We start from the raw sequence: 21,790 nt of genomic DNA on the forward strand, positions 1-21,790 counted from the left end.
TTCCTTGTATGTGACAGATTCTAGTTTTTGCTACACTTTATGCAGTGCAGCAACAGCTGGGAGGGGTTGTAATCAACTCAGTGCCTTAACTTTTTTTTCTTATCCACTGTGATGATCACATAATCCTTCTAAACAACAAAGTTGTATTTGCAAAGCAAGTACAGATCATAAGAAACCACGCAGTACCCCAGCTTTCCAATAATATCATGACCTTCTAACCAGAAAATCACCTTGTTCAGATCCCATTTTCTGGTTTCATCACTGAAGATATAAGACCAGATGGTACAAACTGATGTGCAGCATCATGGTTTTATGTTGCAAAATATATGTATTAAATCTTGACAGCCTGCTAATGGTCATGTGCTCTTTGCAGGTTCTCTGTCAGAATAATACAAAGGAGCAATGAAACCAGTTCATTATGCATGCACTGGTGGCAAAAGCCAAAATGAATTTTAAATTTCCTACCATGTTTAAGATGGTCAGAATAAATCTTCTGGCAGCATCTGTTCCATGATACAAAACCATAGCCGGATCTGCTACCACAACTGTTTCTATATTGTACTCTTGAGGTAATTTGTAAGAGTATCGTTTTCCTCTTCCACTTTCTGATACTTTCTGATGCTTGGACTTTCTTTTATCTGTAACACAAAAACACTGCTTGGAGAATTCATCTTTCAAAGTACACCTCAGGTACCTTAAGGATTTGCTGCCTGTAATGAGAGCATCACACTGATTATGTGCAGTGTAATACTCATGAATGCCAATACATGCTTATTTAGCACTGCCAGTGCAATTAGGCTCAGACTGATGGCCTGAATATTAGTTCACACATGGGCAACAAGATTGTCATTCAGCTGCTCAGATAAAGACAGTCAGATTCTTTGCATCCCACTACATGACATACTTACAAAATACTAAGTGCCTCCTTGTTTGCTTTATAAGATAGAGCTAAATTAATATTCTGTTTAACAGAAAAGTAGTCTCACTGAGGCTGACAAATCATTAACTGTTCATCTGCATAAATCATAGAGAAAACATCTTGATACAGTCCATGTATCTCAGCATAATAGATGATGAATACAGATTTGTCACAAACTGAGTCCCAAGAAAATACACAGAACAATTCACTGATTTGTAGAGATGAAAGAAGAGATTATTCCAGATGAGTGATGTCAAGAATAGGTAGGATAAAATATGGTTGCTTTTTTGTGTTTTGTTTTGTTTGTTTTTTTTAAAGCCGCACTAACAGGATTTCAAAGTCATTGCTGCTGTCACTATAAGTAGCTGAATTTTTATTTTTTTAAAAAAGCATATGATCTCCAGAAATAAATAAAGACTTGGGTTTTGATTTCCTAAATAGAATGGGTTTTCCTTCTAAAAATTCTCCTACTAGAAAAATCCATAAACAATCCAAATTTTAACCTCCCACCTTTTGATCCTTCAATCAGCTTGCTTAGTCTTATATGGATAGCTAGCTCCTTGCTATACTTGTGTTTGCTGGCTGGATCTAGAGCCTAGTGCACAAAACAAAACACCATACTTGTTTTTTTCATACTTTTGAGACTAGTTTTTAATGAAACGGTAGTATCAAGTATCCATACTTGTGCCAAGAAAACACACCCTACAAGCAGTACAACTATGACTTACTACACAAGCATTAAAGGCTGCATGAGTAGGCTAAGGCTCTGAGTTTAAATAGTAAATTCATTTGGGTTAGAGAAGATTTGTCATGAGCCATCTGATCAAAACCATCTTCCTTCTAGGAACAGTGACTGATTCCAGTACAGCTTCCAAAAACATTATTTATTCATCATTCACTTCTTTCTCACTAACAGCAGCTATTGGTTGAAAAGCTTTAATTTAGTATCAGCATGGAAGTTCTGAGAAGTTTGCTAATATACTTCTCTAATATTTTAGCTATAGATCTAATTTTTTTCAGAACTGACAGTAAGCAGCCCACTATTTAAAACAGTATTTTGCTAAATGCACCACAGTCCCAGCAACTGCTGTATCCTCTATTTTTTTAGGGTTGTTGTGGATGAGAAGACTGCTCAGTTCCACAGACAAGCTGGCTGCAAGGGGCAGTGTCCCTCGTTTCCTCAGATATCTGTTGGGTTAACAGATCAAAGGAAGATCTGTTCTTGGTCAGTCAGCCTTTCCCATATTGCTGGCAAAATTCCCCATCATGTGAGATCTCATTTATGCAAAAATTTTAGCTCTTCCTCTAGAATTTTAAGTAAATATAATTGCTGATTTTGGTAGCAGTGGCATCCAAACAACTACTGTGATTACTTCCACCTAACAGACCAAACAGGTTTTAGGTAAAAATACTCGATTATTCACATATTTGTAAACAGGCAAAAATAACTAAGAATTGCTCATTAGTGAACATATACTGCATAAGAGATAACAACTCCTGTAAAAAAAAATAATCTATACTGACATTGCATTCAGTAAAATGATAAAAGTCAGATTAACTGGAAAAAAAAAATGCACTGCTTCCTGGATGTAAAGATGCAGAAATTCAGTTTATAAACTAAATTACTCAGGAAAAATAAAAAATAAATGTTACCAGAACACTGTGATGAGTAAGACTTTGACTTTCAGTGCAATTATAAAGAACATTAAGATTTCATATCAATTTATTACTTAAACTCACAATCTGGGACTGAAATGAAATCTAGAAATACTCCAGTACCCCAGCCAAGAATTCTAGAAACATTTGACATTCAATAGCCTATAGAGGAAAAAAATAGCAACAAAATTATAACCTCCCCTTCTCAAAAATAAATAAATAATAATCCTGAAAATTCAGCCACAGAAGCAACAGATTGCTCAGAATTATCTGAGCTGACATTATGAAGAAGTCACGACTGCAGGACTCTGAGACACTTGCCAGCCCTCAGGCACAAGAGTATTTCCTGAATACACTCAAGTCTGGCACAAATAAAAGAACTCACTACCATCAACACCCAGGATTTCTTTTCTTAGGGAAAAGAAAAGGGATGCATTAACCATACAGAAGTTGCAGTATTCCGAAGAATGTAATGGAAAGCAACAACTCAAGCAGCACCAGTATCCTCTAGCGCAATCTCAAAAATCTAGATCTACAAATAAGATTATTTATGCATTTTATTTCATGACTTTGGATGGAAACTGCATTTAGAGCAAGAATTAACACAGCTATCACAGCTGACAGTCCATTCTTCATCCCACTAAGTCAAACTTCCGCTTTTGGTCCAGCAAAGCTTGCTGAATTTTTCCTACAAAAATAGCATGACTTTATGAGCACAGTCTGATTGTAACTCAGAATAACTGAATATTGCTTATTGTCAGAGCAGGGAAGTAAAAGAAGAGGCTTCCAGTCTCTTAAATACAGAAAAGATTCAAAATTCTTATCTACTGTATCTTGTGCAAGCACTCTCACTCATCAGTTTGTGTGAAACAGAACAACCATTTGAGATTATTTTTTCTCCCTAGAGTACTTTTGCCATGACCAAGCTACACTGCACAAACAACTTCAGGCTTGAACAAGAGCTTCATACTAGGCAGAAGGAAAAGTGCATAGTTTCTCAATGCAGAACTTTGCTCCAATAGCAACTGCTTGTCTCATGAATCCTGTGCAACAGATCAGTGAACTGTTTTGATTTGAAAGGTATTGTGGACCATGTGCTACAGAAAGGTGCAGAGTTTGAGATCTGTGTATGTGCAACTGGCTTGTGTAAGTTAGTAAATCATACACAAGTTCAGTGAAAAGACACATACATTCCCACAAATTCAGAAACAAAATGTTTTCATTCTCATTCTCATCCTATTCCCTCTCTCCACCAATTAGCAAGAAAAAAATAGCCCATTCACAAAACCAATTTCTTTGCTCTCCTTGAACAACTTTGGCTATGCAGTATCTTTCAGTACAGACCACAAGAGTTACAGACAACAAACAATACCTTCATTGACAGCCTCCCCTAGTTCTGCATGAAAAGGCATTGTATATACTATATAGTGATCCATCAGCACCTCCAGCAAAGACATTCATTCCTTCTAACAATCACAATTCATCATTGGCAATATATATTTGCTTGATATGTAGCCAGTCTTTGAGATCAATTTGGCTTAAAACCAGCAGCAAAAAATACCTGTCCCATAGCACCTACTCTGACATACCAGTACTGCAGAAGCAAGAGATCCTGTTGTAAGATATTGCTGAGAAGTAAGCATATGAAAGACAATAACTACATTGTGTCGGACAGCTACCATTCTCTCCAAGGCAGCTATGTAAAATCTGAGTATCAGAGCATCAGAGTGCTCCACAAATCTGCTGTTTTATCTTCATTAACCTACTTACTTGAGGATTTGGTTTAAAATTCTCAAATATTGCTTTAGAAGTTTTTTGTTGTTGTTGTTTTCGTTTTTTTATTCTCTCCTTTCTGCAATCCACTTTAAGGCTGTACCCATATCATGAATTTTCTGATGATGTTAGTGATGCTAAGTATTGTCACATCAGCAAACTGCTCCTAGCATAGACAACACTTTTATCAATATAGCTTACTGCAGCTCCACTACGTAACTCAACTTGTAACATCGAAGGCAAGGACTAGTCTTGCTAGGATAACAGAACTAGTTAGAAACTGCGGGCATTTAAAGCCTCCTGGAAATAAGGTTATGCCAGAAAATGCTAATCAGTTATGCATAGTTTAAGCTATTTTCAAATTCCAGACTGGTAGAAGACATAACGAAACCTACTTCAAACAAATATTTGAATCTCTGTTGACAGACTATTTGCACTAAGTCAGAGCCTTGGGCACAAGATTACTGGAACAGAATAAGCTGACTTTTCCATTTTAGAGGACAAGAGAAAGTGAAAGGCTGACTGTTAATGAAAATGACAGAAAAATAATTTCCTTACAGATGAGTCTGCATCTTTATTCATTTTCATACATACCATGGATTGTTATATAGCAGAAGCCTCTCTCATGTTTGTTTTATGCAAGCACACACATAATGCACACTTTTTGTTTTCTGTTTCTCTCATCCTTAACCACATGCAGGCACACGTGCTTTAATTCCCCTATTATCATTAATGATGATCATAAGAATTTCATAAGAACGACCATCTTTTTATTATTTGAACTTCTGCCGGTATCTTTTTTCTTTCATTTCAATCTTTGGATGGAAGACTAATTATAAGAACAACAGTACTTCCCAACTAGGAAAAATCGGTCACATCTATCCAGCTACCATAGGAAATGGACAACAGTTCTAGTTCCATAGGCCACAGAACAGTTCAGACTAGGAGGGACTTCCAGAAGTCAGCTAGGCCAATCCCCTGCTCCAAGCAGGGCAAAAGAAAAATCAGGTCTCTTAGGATCTATTTCCAGCTGCATTTTATAAATCACTGAGGATGCTGACCCTACAGACTCTCTACGAAAAATCCTTCATCCTTGATGAGATTTTTTTTTCCCTTATGCACAATTGAAATTTCCCAGAAAGAAAATTATAACTGTTGTGTTTCATCCTGCCATAGCAGGATGGATCCATCTCCTATATATATAGCACTGGATATATATATACATAGCACTGGATCCATCTCCTATATACAACCCCTTTCAGCACCAGAAGTTTGCATCTGCATCTACCCTTTCTCTTTCTTCACCAGGTTGAAAGAACAACTTCTTTGAAGAGAAATTTCCTTCTGCCTCATACTAAATGACATACAATCCATATTCCAAGCCACATCACTGGTCCTCTGCTATTTCCTTGCAGTTGATCAATATTTCTTTTTCAGAAAACTAGGAGACATGAAAAAAAGAAAAAAAAAAAAAAAGCCTGTAAATTTGTAAATTTGCAAACTTATTCTGGTTCATTTCCGGAAAAAAAATATCTGGGTGAAACTTTGGCTGGATGGCTGGGCCCAAAGAGTTGTGCTCAATGGAGTTAAATCTTCAGAGCTCCACAGAGCTGTTTACAATGAGTTCTTTTCCTAATCCTTATTTATATCTGGGATTGCTCAAACCTACTGCGTCCTGCCTAGAATGCTGAAGGAGATGGCAGATGTAGTTGCCAAGCCACTCTCCATCATCCTTTGTTAGTCCTGGCTAACCGGGATTGTCCTGGTGGACTGGACATTGGCAAATGTGATGCCCATCTTCAAAAAGGGCCAGAAAGATGATCCTGGTAGCTATAGATCTAACAGTCTCACCTTGGTGCCAGGGAAAGTTATGGAATGGATAATCTCAGGAGCCATCAATGGATCAATTAGAGGTCAACCAGGGGATCAGGCCCAGTCAGCATGGGTTCATGAATGGTACATCCCGTTTGACAAATCTGATTTCGTTCTATGACAAGGTGACTTGCTTAGTGGATGAAGGTAAGGCTGTCAATGTGGTCTACCTGGACTTCAGGAAAGCCTCTGACACTGTCCTTCACAACATCCTCGTGGAGAAGCTGGCTGCCCATTGTTTGGATGAGTATGTGCTCCACTGGGTGAAACACTGGCTGGATGGCTGGGCCCAAAGAGTTGTGATCAATGGACTTGAATCCATTGGGCAGCCAGTCATGAGTGGTGTCCTCCAGAGCTCAGGACTGGGGCTGCTCATACTAAACATCTTCATGAATGATCTTGATGAGGGGATTGAGTGCACCCTCAGTAAGTTTGCAGACGACACCAAGCTGGGAGGGAGTGCTGATCTGCCAAAGGATAGAAAGGTACTACACAGGAACCTGGATAGACTGCATCGATGGGCCAAGGTAAACTGTATGAGTTTCAATAGGGCCAAGTGTCAGGTCCTGCATTTTGGTCACAACAACCCCAGGCAACCCTACAAGCTTGGGGAGAAGTGGCTGGAAAGCTGCCGGACAGAAAGGGAACTGGGTGTACTGATGGACAATCAGCTGAATATGAGCCAGCAGTGTGCCCAGGTGGCCAAGAAAGCCAATGGCATCCCGGCTTGTATTAGGAATGCTGCGGTGAGCAGGACTAAGGAAGTAATCCTGCCCCTGTACTCAGCACTGGTGAGGCCTCACGCCGAGTACTGCGTTTGGTTTTGCGCACCTCAGTACAGAAAGGACATTGAGGTGCTGGAGCAGGACCAAAGAAGAGCAACAAGGCTTGTGAAGGGCTTGGAGTATATGCCCTACAAAGAGCAACTAAAGGAACTGTGGCTGTTTAGTCTGGGGAAGAGGAGGCTGAGGGAAGACCTTACTGCTCTCTTCAAATACCTGAAAGGTGATTGCAGCAAGTGCGGGGTTGGTCTCTTCTCACCGGTGACAGGTGGCAGGATGAGGGGAAATGGCCTCAAGTTGTGCCAGGGGAGGTTTAGGTTGGATAGCAGGAAACACTTCTTTACAGAAAGGGTTGTTAAGCACTGGAATAGGCACCCCAGGGAGGTGGCTGAGTCACCACCCCTGAATGTCTTTTAAAACCATTTGGATGTAGTGCTCAGGGACATGATTTAGGGGAGGGGTGTTAGGGCAGTATGGTTAGATTGTGGTTGGACTTTATGATCTTGAAGGTCTTTTCCAACCTGAGCTATTCTACTTTTCTATGATTCTACGATAATTTCCTACCTCATTAAAAATATCCTCAGCTCATGTCTTCTATCCTCTGAAGAAAAGAAGCCGTAAATTAAGAAGGAACAGCTGAGTATGATTTTCCACAAAAGCTCTTTTCTCCTCATTACTAAGTGATCATTATGTACCAGACTTTTTTTGAAGCCCTTTTACTTGAAAAAAAAACTGTTCCTACCACCCAGTAAGGAAGATGAATTTCACATTTATTTTAAGTGACAAACATGAAAGATGAACACTGTTACAAAGGTCATTTGAAATCAGTGTCTGACTTGCATGGACATTCAAAACATTAACAACTGAAACTGTGATGATCTGTGCTTATGTTCTAAAATTGAATAATAAGTACAAACACTGCACATAGTAAGTAAACCAGCAACTCCTAAGACAATAGTACTAAGACAATAGACTGGGACAAGTAGGCTGTAGTTGTTAGACTGAAATAAAAAATGGCCCCAAATTTTCTCCTTTCAAATATAATGGATCATCACACTTGTCTATTCTGCAACAGATAATTCCACCTTCTGACAGATGAAACAGCAGTCTCGGCATGCCACCTTGAATTTGACCATAATTACTACTATAAAAATAATCAAATATGCTTTTGTTAGTTTTTAACTACTGCCTACAGATCTTAAATACATGTCCACTATTTTAAGTCTGTTCAGTAAGATTTGTGTATTACCTGTAACGACACCACAGTACCGATTCTGAGAAGTTGCTTTTTCAGTAATTTTCTCCTCTACGGACCTTTTTCGTCTGTACACCCTGTGTGCGTGACCTGTCACAGCCAAAGTGTGATTGAGTGGCTCAATAAATATGAAGTCCTCATTAATCTGTATAAACCCCATCTGCAAAGGAAAAGAAAAGGAACACAAGATAAGAATTTAAGAAGCTATGTCATTGTATACACAGTCCACAGAATCAGAAATAAACAAAAACAAAAACAAAAAAAAACCAAAGAAACAAACAAACAAAAAAAAAAACCACACACAAGAAGAGCCCTACTCTATTTAAGAAAAATTTTTGTTTTAGTAACCTTACTAGCTAGGTGACTACCTTTATATTTTACAAGACCTTCTTCTTGAGTGAATTGGAATAAATTTGATTTATTTCAACAAAACTTGTGGGTGGGTGGCTACATGCCAGTACTAGATGCACAGTAAAAAATCTGGAACGTTAAAAGCTTGCTTTGGGAGACCCATGGGGTCATTTAAATATGTACAGTATGTACACAAAAGTCTATACACTTCTTTTAATAACTCATTGTATTGTCACATTTTTTATAACCATATTAAATGAAATATCAGGAGTAATTTGGGGAGTATGAATACATTCTGAACAACTATGAAACCCTATAAGTCTTATTATGACACTCTTTTTGCACATTTTCAACTTAAATAAGTACTTAAAGTAAATAATTAAATACATAGATAGAGACAGCAAGCCCAGCTGAATGCAAGCAGCTAAAGCAAAACAAAACAACAACAAAAAAACATTCTACTACGACCATTTAGCTTTTTTTCCTTTCCCAACACAGTTATGCACACAAATATACAGAAAAATCCAGATACATATCTACTGTCACAAGAGTTTGGCTAAAGCTAAAATAAATAAGCAAATAAATATAATTTATGTATATAATTTACATAGAACACTAACTCAGGTCAAATTGTTAAAATGCCAAAACATAAATTCCTATCAGAGTCACTAACACTGGGAGGATCAAACTGCTTTCCTGTGTTTTTTTTTTTTTTTTTTCCATCTGCAAATATCATCAGTAGGACTGATGATGAACTTTCTCATTCTCTAAACTGAAAAATGTACTAAGCAGTTTTACTACAATAAGAAAACGTGGTACAGCTGGCTAAAAGAAGCAAAGACCTCTTCTGAATGTTTCCACGGAAAACAAATGGACAGAAATAGTGAAGAATTTTGTCACTTCTGGAATTATGCAGGTGGCATTGTCATATTGAATATTCTGCCATCAAAAATAGATTCTAATCCAAACAAGAAAACAAAAAAAAATTTTATGGGAATTACAAAGTATGTCTTCTTTCAAACCTACTTGGGCATTATTTTTAAAACAAACAAGCGAACAAACAAACAGAAATAAAACACAAAGACCCTTTCTTTATCCACTATCACATCAAATAAGAAGGAATACACGCAGCCACACTGGCTGCAGAATCCTGAACGGTTGTTGGAAATTCATCACAAACACTGTACAGAAACTTCTAAGTAGTTAAGTTTGTTGACCTGTTTTTAGGTCAGCTCACCTTCACCGTGATGTATGAATATCACACAGAAGATGAACTACATATATATCATTAGGCACTTTTTGTACACATACCAACTGGTATTTCTACATATCCTGAATAAACTTACCCTGATAAGACAATTAACCATGCTAATACTTAACTATAAAAAATAGTGGTTTTAAAAGTATTATTTAAAAACACAACTTTTAAATGCAGTAAAATGTATAACTACATTTTGTTTCATTTTTATTTCTAATGCTGAATTTCATTTAGGCACAATTTTTTATTTTTTTTATATCACAGCCTATCTGCCACAATTATTCCGTCTTCATTCTCACTGTGAAAAGAAACCACAGCTTTAAGATGCTGTTATACAAACTGTGATTTATAGAATCATAGAATCATAGAATAGTTTGGGTTGGAAGGGACCTTAGAGATCATCTAGTTCCAACCCCCCTGCTATAGGCAGGGACACCTCCCTCCCGACCAGGTTGTTCAAAGCCCCATCCAGCCTGGCCTTGAATGGTTCAAGGCAGGGGGCAACCACAGTCTCACTGGACAGCTTCTTCCAGTATCTCACCACCCTCACAGAAAAGAATTTCTTCCTTATATCTAGTCTAAATCTACCCTCTTCCAGTTTAAAACCATTTCCACTTGCCCTGTCTCTACCAGACCTTATAAAAAAATCCCTCCTCAGCTTTCCTGAAGGCCCCCTTTGGGTACTGAAAGGCCAATGTAAGGTCCCCATGGAGCCTTCTCTTCCACAGGCTGATGAGTTGCAGTTCTCTCAGCCTGACTTCATAGGGAAGGTGCTCCAGATCTCTCATCATCTTTGTGGCCCTCCTCTGGACATGCTTCAACAACTCCATGCCCTTCTTGCGCTGGGGGCTCCAGAACTGGATGCTGTACTCCAGGTAGAGTCCCAGCAGAATACAGGGGCAGAATCACCTCCCTCAATCTGCTGGTCACACTTCTCTCGATGCAACCCACAATACAGTTGGCCTTCTGGGCTGCAAGTGCACATTGCCTGCTCGTGCTGAATCATTCATAACCATAACTCCCAAATCCTTCTTCTCCTGAGGGCTGCTCTCAAGCCATTCTCTGCCCAACCTGTGTGTGTGCTTGGGATTGCCCCAGCCTGGCTGCAGGACCTTACACTTAGCCTTGTTGAACTTCATGGGGTTGGAATGGGTCCACCTCTCAAGCCTGTGCAGGTTCCTCCGGAGAGCATCCCTTCCCTTTAGCATGTCAGCTGCACCACTCAGCATGGTGTCATCTGCAAACTTGCTGAGGGTGCACTCAATCCCACTGTCCACGTCGCCTATGAAGACCTTAAATAACACCGGTCCCAGCACCGATCTCTGAGGAGCACCACTCATTACAGGTCTCTGTGTGAACACTGAGTTGTTGATCACAACTCTCAGAGTGCAATCATCTGTCCAATTCCTTACCCAGCAAGTGGTCCACCCATCAAGTCCATTTTTCTCCCATTTGGCAACCAGAATGCTTTGCACAAGACCAGGTAGATGACATCAGTTGCTCTTCCCTTATCCACTGACGCTGTAACTCCATCATAAAAGGCCACCCAGCTTGTCAGGCATGACTTGTCTTTAGTGAAGTCTTTAGTTGGTTACCACCTATCACCTCATCTTTATTTTCCACGTGCCGTAGTAGGGCCTTCAGGAGGATCTGCTCCGTGATCTTGCCAGGCACAGAGGTGAGACTGACTGGCTTGTAGTTCCCTAGATCTCCTTTTTTTCCCTTCTTGAAAATGGGGATATATTTCCCCTTTTCCCATCAGTGGGAACTTCACCAGACTGCCATGACTTTTCAAATGTGATGGATAGCAGCTTGGCAACTTCATCTGCCCGTTCCCTCAGAACCTGTGGGTGGACCTCGTCAGGGCCCATGGACAGGTGCACCTTCTGGTTCTTTAGATGAACTCAAACCTAATTTTCACTTACACCAGGCAGATATACCTTCTCCAAGTTCTTCCCATTGTTTTCCACAACTTGGGTGGTGTGGCTAGAGCCCCTACCAGTGAAGACCAAGACAAGGAAGTCTTTGAGCATCTCAGTTGTCTCAGTATCCCTCATGACCATGTCTCCAGTTTCCTTTCAGAGAGGGCCTACCTGTTTCCTGACTTTCTTTTTATCACAGTTATACTTCTAGAACTTCTTCTTGTTTTCCTTTTTGTCTCTGGCTAGATTTAATTCTGTCTGGGTTTCAGCTTTCCTAACCTGATCCCTGGCTGCTTGGACAAATTCTGTGTAGCCCTCCCACGTAACCTGTTCCTGCTTCCACTCCCTATAGGCTTTCTTTTTGGGCTTAAGCAAGTTCAGTATCTCCTTGTTGATTCACAAAGGCCTCCTGGCATTCTTGCCTGCCTTCCTTTTTCAATTTGACATATTGAGAAGCTGTGCTGGGATCAGTGACATTTTGTGTTGGCTTTCAGCTGCTTACATAAATAGAAAGTTAGTTCACTGGCTGAGAACTAATATTCCCAGACTCCTCAGACATAAATTAGAGAACTGAAAACTGATGTAAATATTATTTAATAAAATTATCTTCATTTATATATATTAAATGGGTAATTTTCAGATAAATTTGAGTAACCAAATGGATGTCATCTACCTGGTCTTCTGCAAAGCCTTTAACATGGTCCCACACCACATCCTTCTTACTAAATTGGAGAAGAATGGATTTGAGAGATGGACTACTCAATGGATTAAGAATTGGTTGGCTGGTTGAAGCCAAAGGGATATGATCAGCAGTTCTCTGTCTGAGTGGAGGCAGGTCACAAGCAGTGTCCCCTGTGGGTGGATCTTGGGATCAGTGCTCTTCAACATCTTTATCAGTGACATAGACACTGGAATCGAGTGCACGCTCAGCACTCCCCAGAAGGACCTGGACAGGTTGGAGAACTGGGCCCATGTGAAACTAATGGGGTTCAACAAGGCCAAGTGCAAGGTGTTACACATGGGCTGAGGCAATCCAGGGATTTAGACAGACCAAAGAACTGCCTGAGAGCAGCCCTGAGGAGAAGGACTTGGGGGTTCTGGTAGACAAGAAGCTGGATGTGAGCCAGCAGTGTGCGCTTGCAGCCCAAAAAGACAACTGTATCCTGGGCTGCATTAAAAAGGGGGTAGCCAGCAGGGAGAGGGAAGTGATTGTCCCCCTCTACTCAGCTCTTGTGAGGCCCCATCTGGAGTACTGTGTCCAGGCCTGGAGCCCCCAGCTCAAGAATGATGCAGAGCTCATGGATCTGGTCCAGAGGAGGGTTACTAAGATGATCAGAGGGCTGAAGAATCTCTCCTATGAGGAAAGGTTGAGGGATCTGGGCTCGTTTAGCTTGGAGAAGAGAAGGCTCTGGGGTGACCTCATTGTGGCCTTCCAGTAAACAGGTGGGGGAACAGTTGTTTACATGGGTTTATAGTGGTAGGACAAGGGACAGTAGTTTTAAACTAAGACAGGGGAGACTGAGGTTAGATATTAGGAGGAAATTTTTCACTCAGAAGGTGGTGACACACTGGAACTGGTTGCCCTTGGAGGCACTCAAGGCCAGGCTGGATGAGGCCTGGCTGGATGAGGCAGCCTGGTCTAGTGGTTGGTGATCCTGCCCACAGCAGGGGGGTTAAAAGAAGATGACCTTTGAGGTCCTTTTCAACACAGGCCATTCTATGATTCTATGATTCTATAAAATAATCTTTGTGATTATTTTGATTGTTTTAAAAAAATGTATCACTATTTTTCCACTTCTTGAACAATTTCACAGATAGAAAAGCAATGTTGAATCCCTATCCTTACAACTATAACCCTAACTCTTCTTAATCATTACAAGTGGAAGTAAGAACAACTTCTGTAAACCTGAACACAACAAAAGAGAAATTGAAAGCTGGGCATTTAAGCAACACATTTTTGAAGTTTATTTGGATATTGGATGAGTCTAAATACAGACTTTGGTCAGATTAAATGGTAAAACTTCTATGTCATGAAAGCACATAATCAGACAAAGATTAAAAACTGTAAGAAATAACATGCAACTGGAGTACAACTAAGTAGCTTTCTGAAGTGAGTTCTGAGGAACTTATCTATCTCACCAACTTCAGTGGAATAAGCTACCAGTGCTGCAAGTGAAAAATCTGCCAAGATGATGCATTTATCTTATGCAAAAACAATATAACCTGATTTTTTTTCCCTCAGTTCATGTATTCCTGCATTTTATAGTTTCTCACCTCGAGTAAAAAAGAAGTCAAATGTAACCTGTATCTCAGTTTAAGCTCAGGGCAATCTCATGTGGTAAAAATTATTTTGAGTTCTTCAGAAAGAACAAAATGAGTACTTGCTCTGCAACTTAATCTATGCCATATAGAGAGATCTTAAAAGTGTGGGTCTGACTTCATTAAACAGGCATATAGAAAGATGCCTAGGACAAAGAATAGACCATTTGAAATGGACACAAATCCATCATACGTAGTTTAGTGTGGACTCTTGTCTTCATAGATAAAAGCTTTCTACAACATATGTTCACATATTGACATTTTTCACTTTCCTAAAATAAAACAAAGCAAAAAAGATATGTGGGAACACTAGTCCTGAAAGAAGACTAAAATTTTGCTTTATCTAAAATAAAAATAGCTGAGATCTAAAATACACCCACAATCACAGAAACTGAAGACAGATTTCTTCTGAAGTAAGAAAATAGTTTTTTCTTTCATCCACAGATGAATATCACAGATCAGAGATGAAAAATGTGTATTATGCATATGTACATCCGCATATTCTCAGCAATCCCAACTAATTAAAGACACTGTAAGAGAAACTACTTTGTCACTTTATTTCAAATATCATGTTACGAAACTTAGAGTAATTCTACTGTTTCCGCTACAATTATGTTACCATGACAAGGTAACATGAAACTGAAATTAATCTGTGAAGACTACCTCTACACATAGTCACCAGATTCCAGTTATAAGCTGGGAAATTTCTTCATTGGTAAATAACTTTTTAAATTCCTACATATACTTCCTTGCACACCAATTCAGCGTAACAGCTTGTTATCATCCAAAGTTGATAATTTGAACATTATATTGTTTCCTGTACAATTTACAGAACTAAGGCCGCAAAGAAAATTAATTAAAATGAATATGCTTTCCTAAGAATAGGAATTTCTTCAGAATAGATGACTTAGGGTACAGTTAGCACCGGCAAAGAGGAGATACCAGGAGACAATTATGAAATAGTAACTTGCCAATGCGTTGTGCTGTTTCCAACATAGAGTTTCAAGAAAAAAATCAAGGCAGACATCCTACCACAGACTTCAAAGTACCATCACAAACATCAGAAGGCTGTTTTACCCTTTTAAAGAAACAGTATACAAGTTCTGAAGGATGAGTTCTCGGTGGTCTACTTACAAGATAGTAGTTTCCAACCCTGATGACTGACATATCAGAGTAAAACATCTCATTCCTTCATTCATTCACCTCTATGGTGGATTGATCTTGGCTGCTTTTCAGACATCCATCTAGTTGCTCTCTTTTCTTCCCCCTCCCCAGAAGATTGGAGAGATAAAAGGATGAATAAAGCTCATGAGTCAAGGACAGGGAGAACACTTAACAATTACCATCACAAACAAGTAGGTCCTGGTGAAAATTAATTTATTGCCAATCAAAGCAGATTTGGATAGTGAGTAACAAAGACAAATTAAAACGTCTTCTTCTCCCGGTTCCTGAGTGGTACAGAGGATGAGAGGTACAGTCTGCTACATCCTCCTCACATTTCACCCCTGGTTTACTGTGGGTCTACTCCATGAACTGCAGTCCTTTGGGACACATTTGTTCCTGGTTACAGTTTCCTTTAGAGCACATTCAGGTCCTGGGCAAACTGTCAGATGGTGGGTACCACTCCATCACAGGCTTCTCCATGGGCTGTAGGGAGATCTCTGCTTCAACACCTAAAGCACCTCTTTATCCTCCGGCCTTGCTTTTCGCCAGGCTGATTCTCTCAATTTTTCCTTCCCTCCTCACACTGTGAAGAACAGTTTTACCCCTTTCTGAAGATGCTGTTACAGAGGCACCTGCCTGTGGCTGCTGGGCCTAGCTGTGCCCCTGTGGCGGTGGATCCAGCTGAAACCAGCTGCACCCTCCAGCCTCACCTCACAGAGGAGCCCAGCAGGCCCTGGCCATCACCTAGGTTCCTGCACCCAGTACAGACATTTAAAAGAATAATGACTTTAAAAATCTATGGAACAAGAGCAGGACTTGAAATAAACCACACTGCTCTTGCTGACAACACATGATGTAATACAGAATTAAATTCCTGTCTCCTTCCTATGGGTTATTACTGTCAGCCGCAAGCTTCCATCTGCATAGAAGTATCTAATAAGGATGTGTTTCCCAAAACAAACAGTAGATTAAAAATGTCCTAATTCTTGTGTGAAATAAGACTCCCATGGTGTTACACCTTTCCTGCTTTCTGTCTGGCTTTTTTTGTGTGCTTTTATGGATTCCACAAACTAGATTTCAGCAGTCAATGGGCATAATATTGCCTTGTCGTGATCTCAATGAAAGTCTTCCACACAGTTATTTTTCCACTATCTTGTGAAGCAGATGCAAGCGATCAGTATGCAAGGCCCAGCTGTACAAAGCTCTGCTTTTTCACACCCTCGCCATGCTGCCTAAGGCAAACAGCAAGGTTATCACAGGGAAAATTAACTCATATCTGATGCAGACAGTGTTTAATAAGAATATTGCAACTATCAGCACCAAAATATTAATGTGAGAGATGAACTAGATCCTCAGAACTCACAGGAATATTAATGTCATCTGTGGTACAAACATGAAGGGATTTCCGCAATACACACTTACAAAGACAATTCTTATTTTACTAGTTTTAAAACATGTTATGCCAGTTTTAAAACATGTTGTGGTAATCTACAGATTTGTACTCTTCATAAAATGCCTCAGAAATTAGAGATTTCAGTTATGAGGTAAAACCTTTAACATGCATATTGGTGTTCAGTTTGAAGCAGGTTTTAAACTACAGATCAAAGTCAGTATCGTGATTCTAACAGTGCTATCAGGACTTGTTAGCTGAAAAACAACAGCAATTAAACTCTTTAGCTCTTAATAAAGCAAACTTAAGCAACTTTTCAAACTGTAAATAACAGCATAAACACTATGTATATTCTTGCTATTCAAGCACACTACATCTTTCAGTCTTTGAGTACATTCATCGCTGAAAGCTGAGGAAACTATCCATAAGTGCTAGCATTTTCTGTTTTCAATCAACTGCATTTCCAGGCTGAGTACAGTACACACTTCATACTTTTCCTAGAGGTTTTCTCTGTCTATCTGCTCCTTCCAAGCTGCTGCACAGAATTAGGAGGAGTAACACTAGGGGTGGGGTAGCATTATCTCTATTGATGGGCTTTCAGCTGCTGGTATGACATGCAATCCAACCCTTTCTGATCTTCTAATGGTAGGATCAGCCCTTACGTAAGTATGCATATATGCATAACACCATACCTTCCTTACAGCTCTGATAGAGGGAGAACACTGACAGTTTTACAGAGACTACTGAGTTAGAAGCACACTTTCAGGTACTATCCCCAAGATTTAAGATCTATAGAAACAACCTTTTCTTAGTTTTTTAACTCTTTTACATCACACTGGAAGTAGGAGTTTAAGATAAACATTATCCTGAAACTTTGGGAAGATTACTATCCACAGGATTCCATTCTCATAATGTTTAAGATGATGACTACTTACATCATAACAAACTGATGCCACAGATACAGAAAAATTTCTTTCTGCTATAGATTAATGAAGTAGTGGAATAGTGATGCATGCAAAATTGAGGCAGGTTCACAGATTTTGACATATTTCACCAGTGCTGTTTTTGACATATACTTATCCACCTGAGCAAGAATCTCAAGCAGAAAGTGGAGAATAAAATGTAACTTGCTTACAAAATGGACAAGTACGCAACAGAATGTGGTTTGTTGAAAAGAAAATAAACCAAAGGGCACACAAGGATAAGGAAACTACAGATGCCAGGTATGCTTATAGGGATTTTGCGTTGTCCTTAAAACTACCATTTCCCCATTGATTCATTGCCAGACATATCCAAAGATGTCTGGCGTTTCCTCAAGATTCCAAGTATCACATTTCCTAGCCAGAAATATTTCCTTTTTTAGACCTTTTTTATGTCTCTGTAAACACATTATTAAAAATTACTTCTGTATTCATACAAGCACTACTCAAATTTGTGATGATTTTTAAACTGTCCTCAAAGTGCAGAATGATATTTAAACAAAGTACAGCATACTTAAGAGATCATCATAAACAATCATTAGCTATCTATATAATAAAAATGTTTTAATAAGGCTGTGCAAGTACAATAAATTATTTTTAACTTGTTTGAGATCTATCACAAGATGTTATCAGATATTTGAGATGTTAGCTTTACTGAATGTAAATATGTAAAATAGATTTTAGCACTTGTACCTGTCCTTACTGGAGACATTTGATATATTTTCATTTCTCATGAAATTTTTTAAAGGGATATCTTTCAAAAAAATTACTTAAAGTGCATCATCTTTCAGATTTTCCTTTCTCAAATCTTTACATCTTAAAGAAATTTCTTAAAGAAATTTTTCATGTAGCAAAGTTTCTAGACTGGCTTATCATTTGTATCACTGGTAAAATTACTGATGAATATAATATCTATATCAAATATACAAACAACTGCACTCGGTCAGAAGAAAGGTCAATACTGTAGGTATTCTATCTCTGATAATACAAAGTAGCAGATGGCAAGAAACAATATAACAGAGAAAACATGTAGGGCATGCAGTTACAGCCTCCATGGTAGCAGTTCCGATAGCTTTATAGTATGCACAGATTTTCAGTGAAGTGGAAAAAAAAAATAGAACAATTTATTTGTTCTCAAGATTACAAGTAACAAAGAACTATTAAAGATTAATTTGCTACACATGAAGGCTTAAAGTTCTAAAGTATTAAAAAAGTTGACTGGATAAAAAAAGTAAAACTAAAAATGTACAGTAAAACTAGCTTTCTTTTTCCAGTATCAGTAAACGAGATCTCAAAAACAAATCAAGAGCATCAGTAAAACCTACACTATGATAAGGCTGCAAAAGAATTTAGGATTCTTAAGTATTAAGATTGAATATAGGGTTATTTAACTTACAGATTCCACTTTATTTTGACTCTTTTTTTCCCATTTTCCCACTTATAGTTATTAACACATCCATTGAAAAACTATTCTTGTGATCCCTGCTTTGCAAGTGCTTACAGACATGGTTGGTCAAATCCAGTGCTGTCCAGGAGCGAACCAGAATTCAAAGGAGACAACAGATTCATAGCTTTGGAAATGAGTTAATAATGTCAAGTACTGATCTCTCAATTGATAAACGATTAACAGCCTCCTAAATATCACTTGAGAAATGGGACCACTGTAATATACCTCGAAAACAAGGCAGTTGAGGCAGCACAATGTATGGTCACAACTGCAAAACTGATAGGGATGTGAAATACCTATCGAGTTTTATTTGAGTTTTCCACATTTACTAGGACTTCAAAGAAGACTGCTTTGATATGATTATATTTTCCCCATTGAATTGAACTGAACCTGTCTCTTGCAGTCAGAAATCCCTTTGCACATCTCAGTTCTTCCCTCTCAACCCACAAAATGCCTTTCCTTGACAACATGCATTGCACCTCCTCAAAATAAATATATTCTCCTAAAACATCCTGTGTTCCTTCCAGAAAAGCGATACTTTTCTGGCCTGCCTTCACAGCCAATGTGTGCCTCCTCCTCTACAGCCTACTGAACTGCCCATATTTCTCGCAGGTAATATGATGCATAATGGATCATTTCTTTACCCAAGGTTCTGCCATTCAGCTAAAGTTTGTGTGGCAGCTTGCACAGGATGGGTGAGCAGGAAGAGCAGAGTATCCCTCTCCACCTGGGAGACCAGTTCACCTATTGGCTGCTTCTCAGACAACAAATCTGTCCATGTCCTCCACAAGGCAGAAAGCTCTCGCCAAAAAGAATGTGGCTACCCAGAATCTGACCAGAAATTAGGCAGTTCAGATCTCTGGCTGCACGGAGTGCCTGAGCATGCTGTTGCCATTGGAGGATGATAGAGGTACGACCTGTGTGAGATGTGAGCAGGTGGATGATATGCTCAATGTGGTGGCAGAGTTCAAGGAAAAGATGGAGAGAGAGATTAAGGACAGTCAGGAAGTGTGAGCAGGAGACAGATTGGTGCAGCAATTTCCAACCACACCTAAGAGAAAGGCAGCAGGGTGATACACTCCAAATAGTAGTGGACCACCTGCCCTGTCACCATCAAGCAGGGGGAAGGAACCTAAGAAAAGAGGAAGAATGGAAACAGGTCCCAGCTCAGCATCACAGGCGAACTCCCTCCTTACCTACCTCACCTTCTCAAGTGCCTTTACACCATAGGTTTGAGGGTCTGAAACTCAAGAGACACATAAAAGAGGATCCAGTGGAAGGTCCACCCAGGAGGTTGTGTAGGGCAAGGCAACCCCTACTATAAATGCAGTCTGAGGAACAAAAGGATAGAGCATGGCCCTGCCAAAAAGGACTTGAGGGTGCTGGTAGGTGGCAAACTGGATATGAGCCAAGAAGGTGCCCTCCCAACCCAGAAAGCGATTCACATCCTGGACTGCTTTAAAAGAAACATGGCCAGTAGGGCAAGGGAGAAGATTCTGCCCCTCTACTCTGTACTGGTGTGGCCTCACTTGGAGTAATGCGTCCAGATGTGGAGTCATCAGTATAGGAGAGACATGGACCTGTTGGAGTGGATCCAGAAGAGGACCACAAAAACAATCCAAGGGATGGAACACCTCCTTGTGAGGACAGGCTGGGGGGCTATTCAGACTGGAGAAGAGACGGCTCTGGGGACATCTGATAGTGGCCTTTCAGTATCTAAACTGGGGCTGAAAGAAAGAAGGGGACAGACTCCTTAGCAGGGTCTGTTGTGATAGGACAAGGGGAAATGGTTTCAAACTAAAAGAAGGGAGATTTAGACTGTATATTTAGACTGTATATAAGTCTATATAACAGTAAATTGTGCCATCTCTAATTTTATCAGCCACTCTCTAAAAGAAAAAATGTTAACAATGAATACATACTATTTAGTAGCCATTCCTGTGACTATTATTTTTATATATATACCTTCAGAATATTTACTACTGGTCTTTTACACATAACATTTTGTGTTTATGAAACCCAACTCTAAACGCATTAAATATCACTTGATCTTTAAAATCAATTCAGCATAGATGTACATTCTAATGATTACTAGGGATTATGCAATAAAACAAATTTAAAAATAACGGACTGTGTATTGTGAACTGCAACAAGATACAAGCAGAATTAATTCCTCAACTCCCTCCCTTTCTTTTTCCATGAAAATACTTTGGCAACCTATTAATCCTACTTTGACTTTTCCCTTTTCTTTCTGAACTATCCTTATAAGTTAAAAGCTTCAACCCAAAGTTAAATCAACACCATCAGAAATGCATGTATGTTTTACTGCAAGTGCAGTGAAATCATAAGAAAAAAAGAAAAAAAATCCAGGATAGCAAATACTGGTGTAATGCCAAAATAAACTTCCAACAGCAATACTGAATTTTTCTCAAACTAATATTCTACAGTTTCAACATTTTTTAACTCTGAACCATGAATCTTACTTTAATTTCATTTCAAAACTTTATTTAAGATACAGCAGCTTTTCTAGTGAAAGTACATCTTTTCATTGCAGATGAGGATGATGAAGTTCTTCCTGACAGACCTGGAAAGGACTCTATACCTTTCAGCATTCTACTCACTAAGAGCAGTAAAGAAATGGCAGGCTTAGTAGGTAGTTAGAATCTCACGAGGAACACACTGTTTTGTGACCATGAATCAGA

At 39.2% G+C, this 21,790-nt stretch overlaps 1 protein-coding gene across 3 annotated transcripts in view; it reads right to left on the reverse strand.

The window, feature by feature from the left end:
* ADAMTS19 (ADAM metallopeptidase with thrombospondin type 1 motif, 19) overlaps nt 1–21,790 on the reverse strand; it is a 161,706-nt gene that overhangs the window by 110,202 nt on the left and 29,714 nt on the right. For all 3 annotated transcript variants that reach the window (XR_001464795.4, XM_004949266.5, XM_413968.8), the window contains exons 3-4: nt 8,252–8,417; nt 466–638 (exon numbers count right to left, since the gene is read on the reverse strand). Coding sequence is in view for 2 of the 3 variants with exons in the window: in XM_004949266.5 (XP_004949323.1) it covers nt 466–638; nt 8,252–8,417 (339 nt within the window). In the remaining variant the exon portion in view is untranslated. The remainder of the gene's footprint in view (nt 1–465; nt 639–8,251; nt 8,418–21,790) is intronic.

The sequence above is a fragment of the Gallus gallus genome, chromosome Z (genome assembly GCF_016699485.2).
Source record: "Gallus gallus isolate bGalGal1 chromosome Z, bGalGal1.mat.broiler.GRCg7b, whole genome shotgun sequence".
Classification (NCBI taxonomy): Eukaryota; Metazoa; Chordata; class Aves; order Galliformes; family Phasianidae; genus Gallus; species Gallus gallus.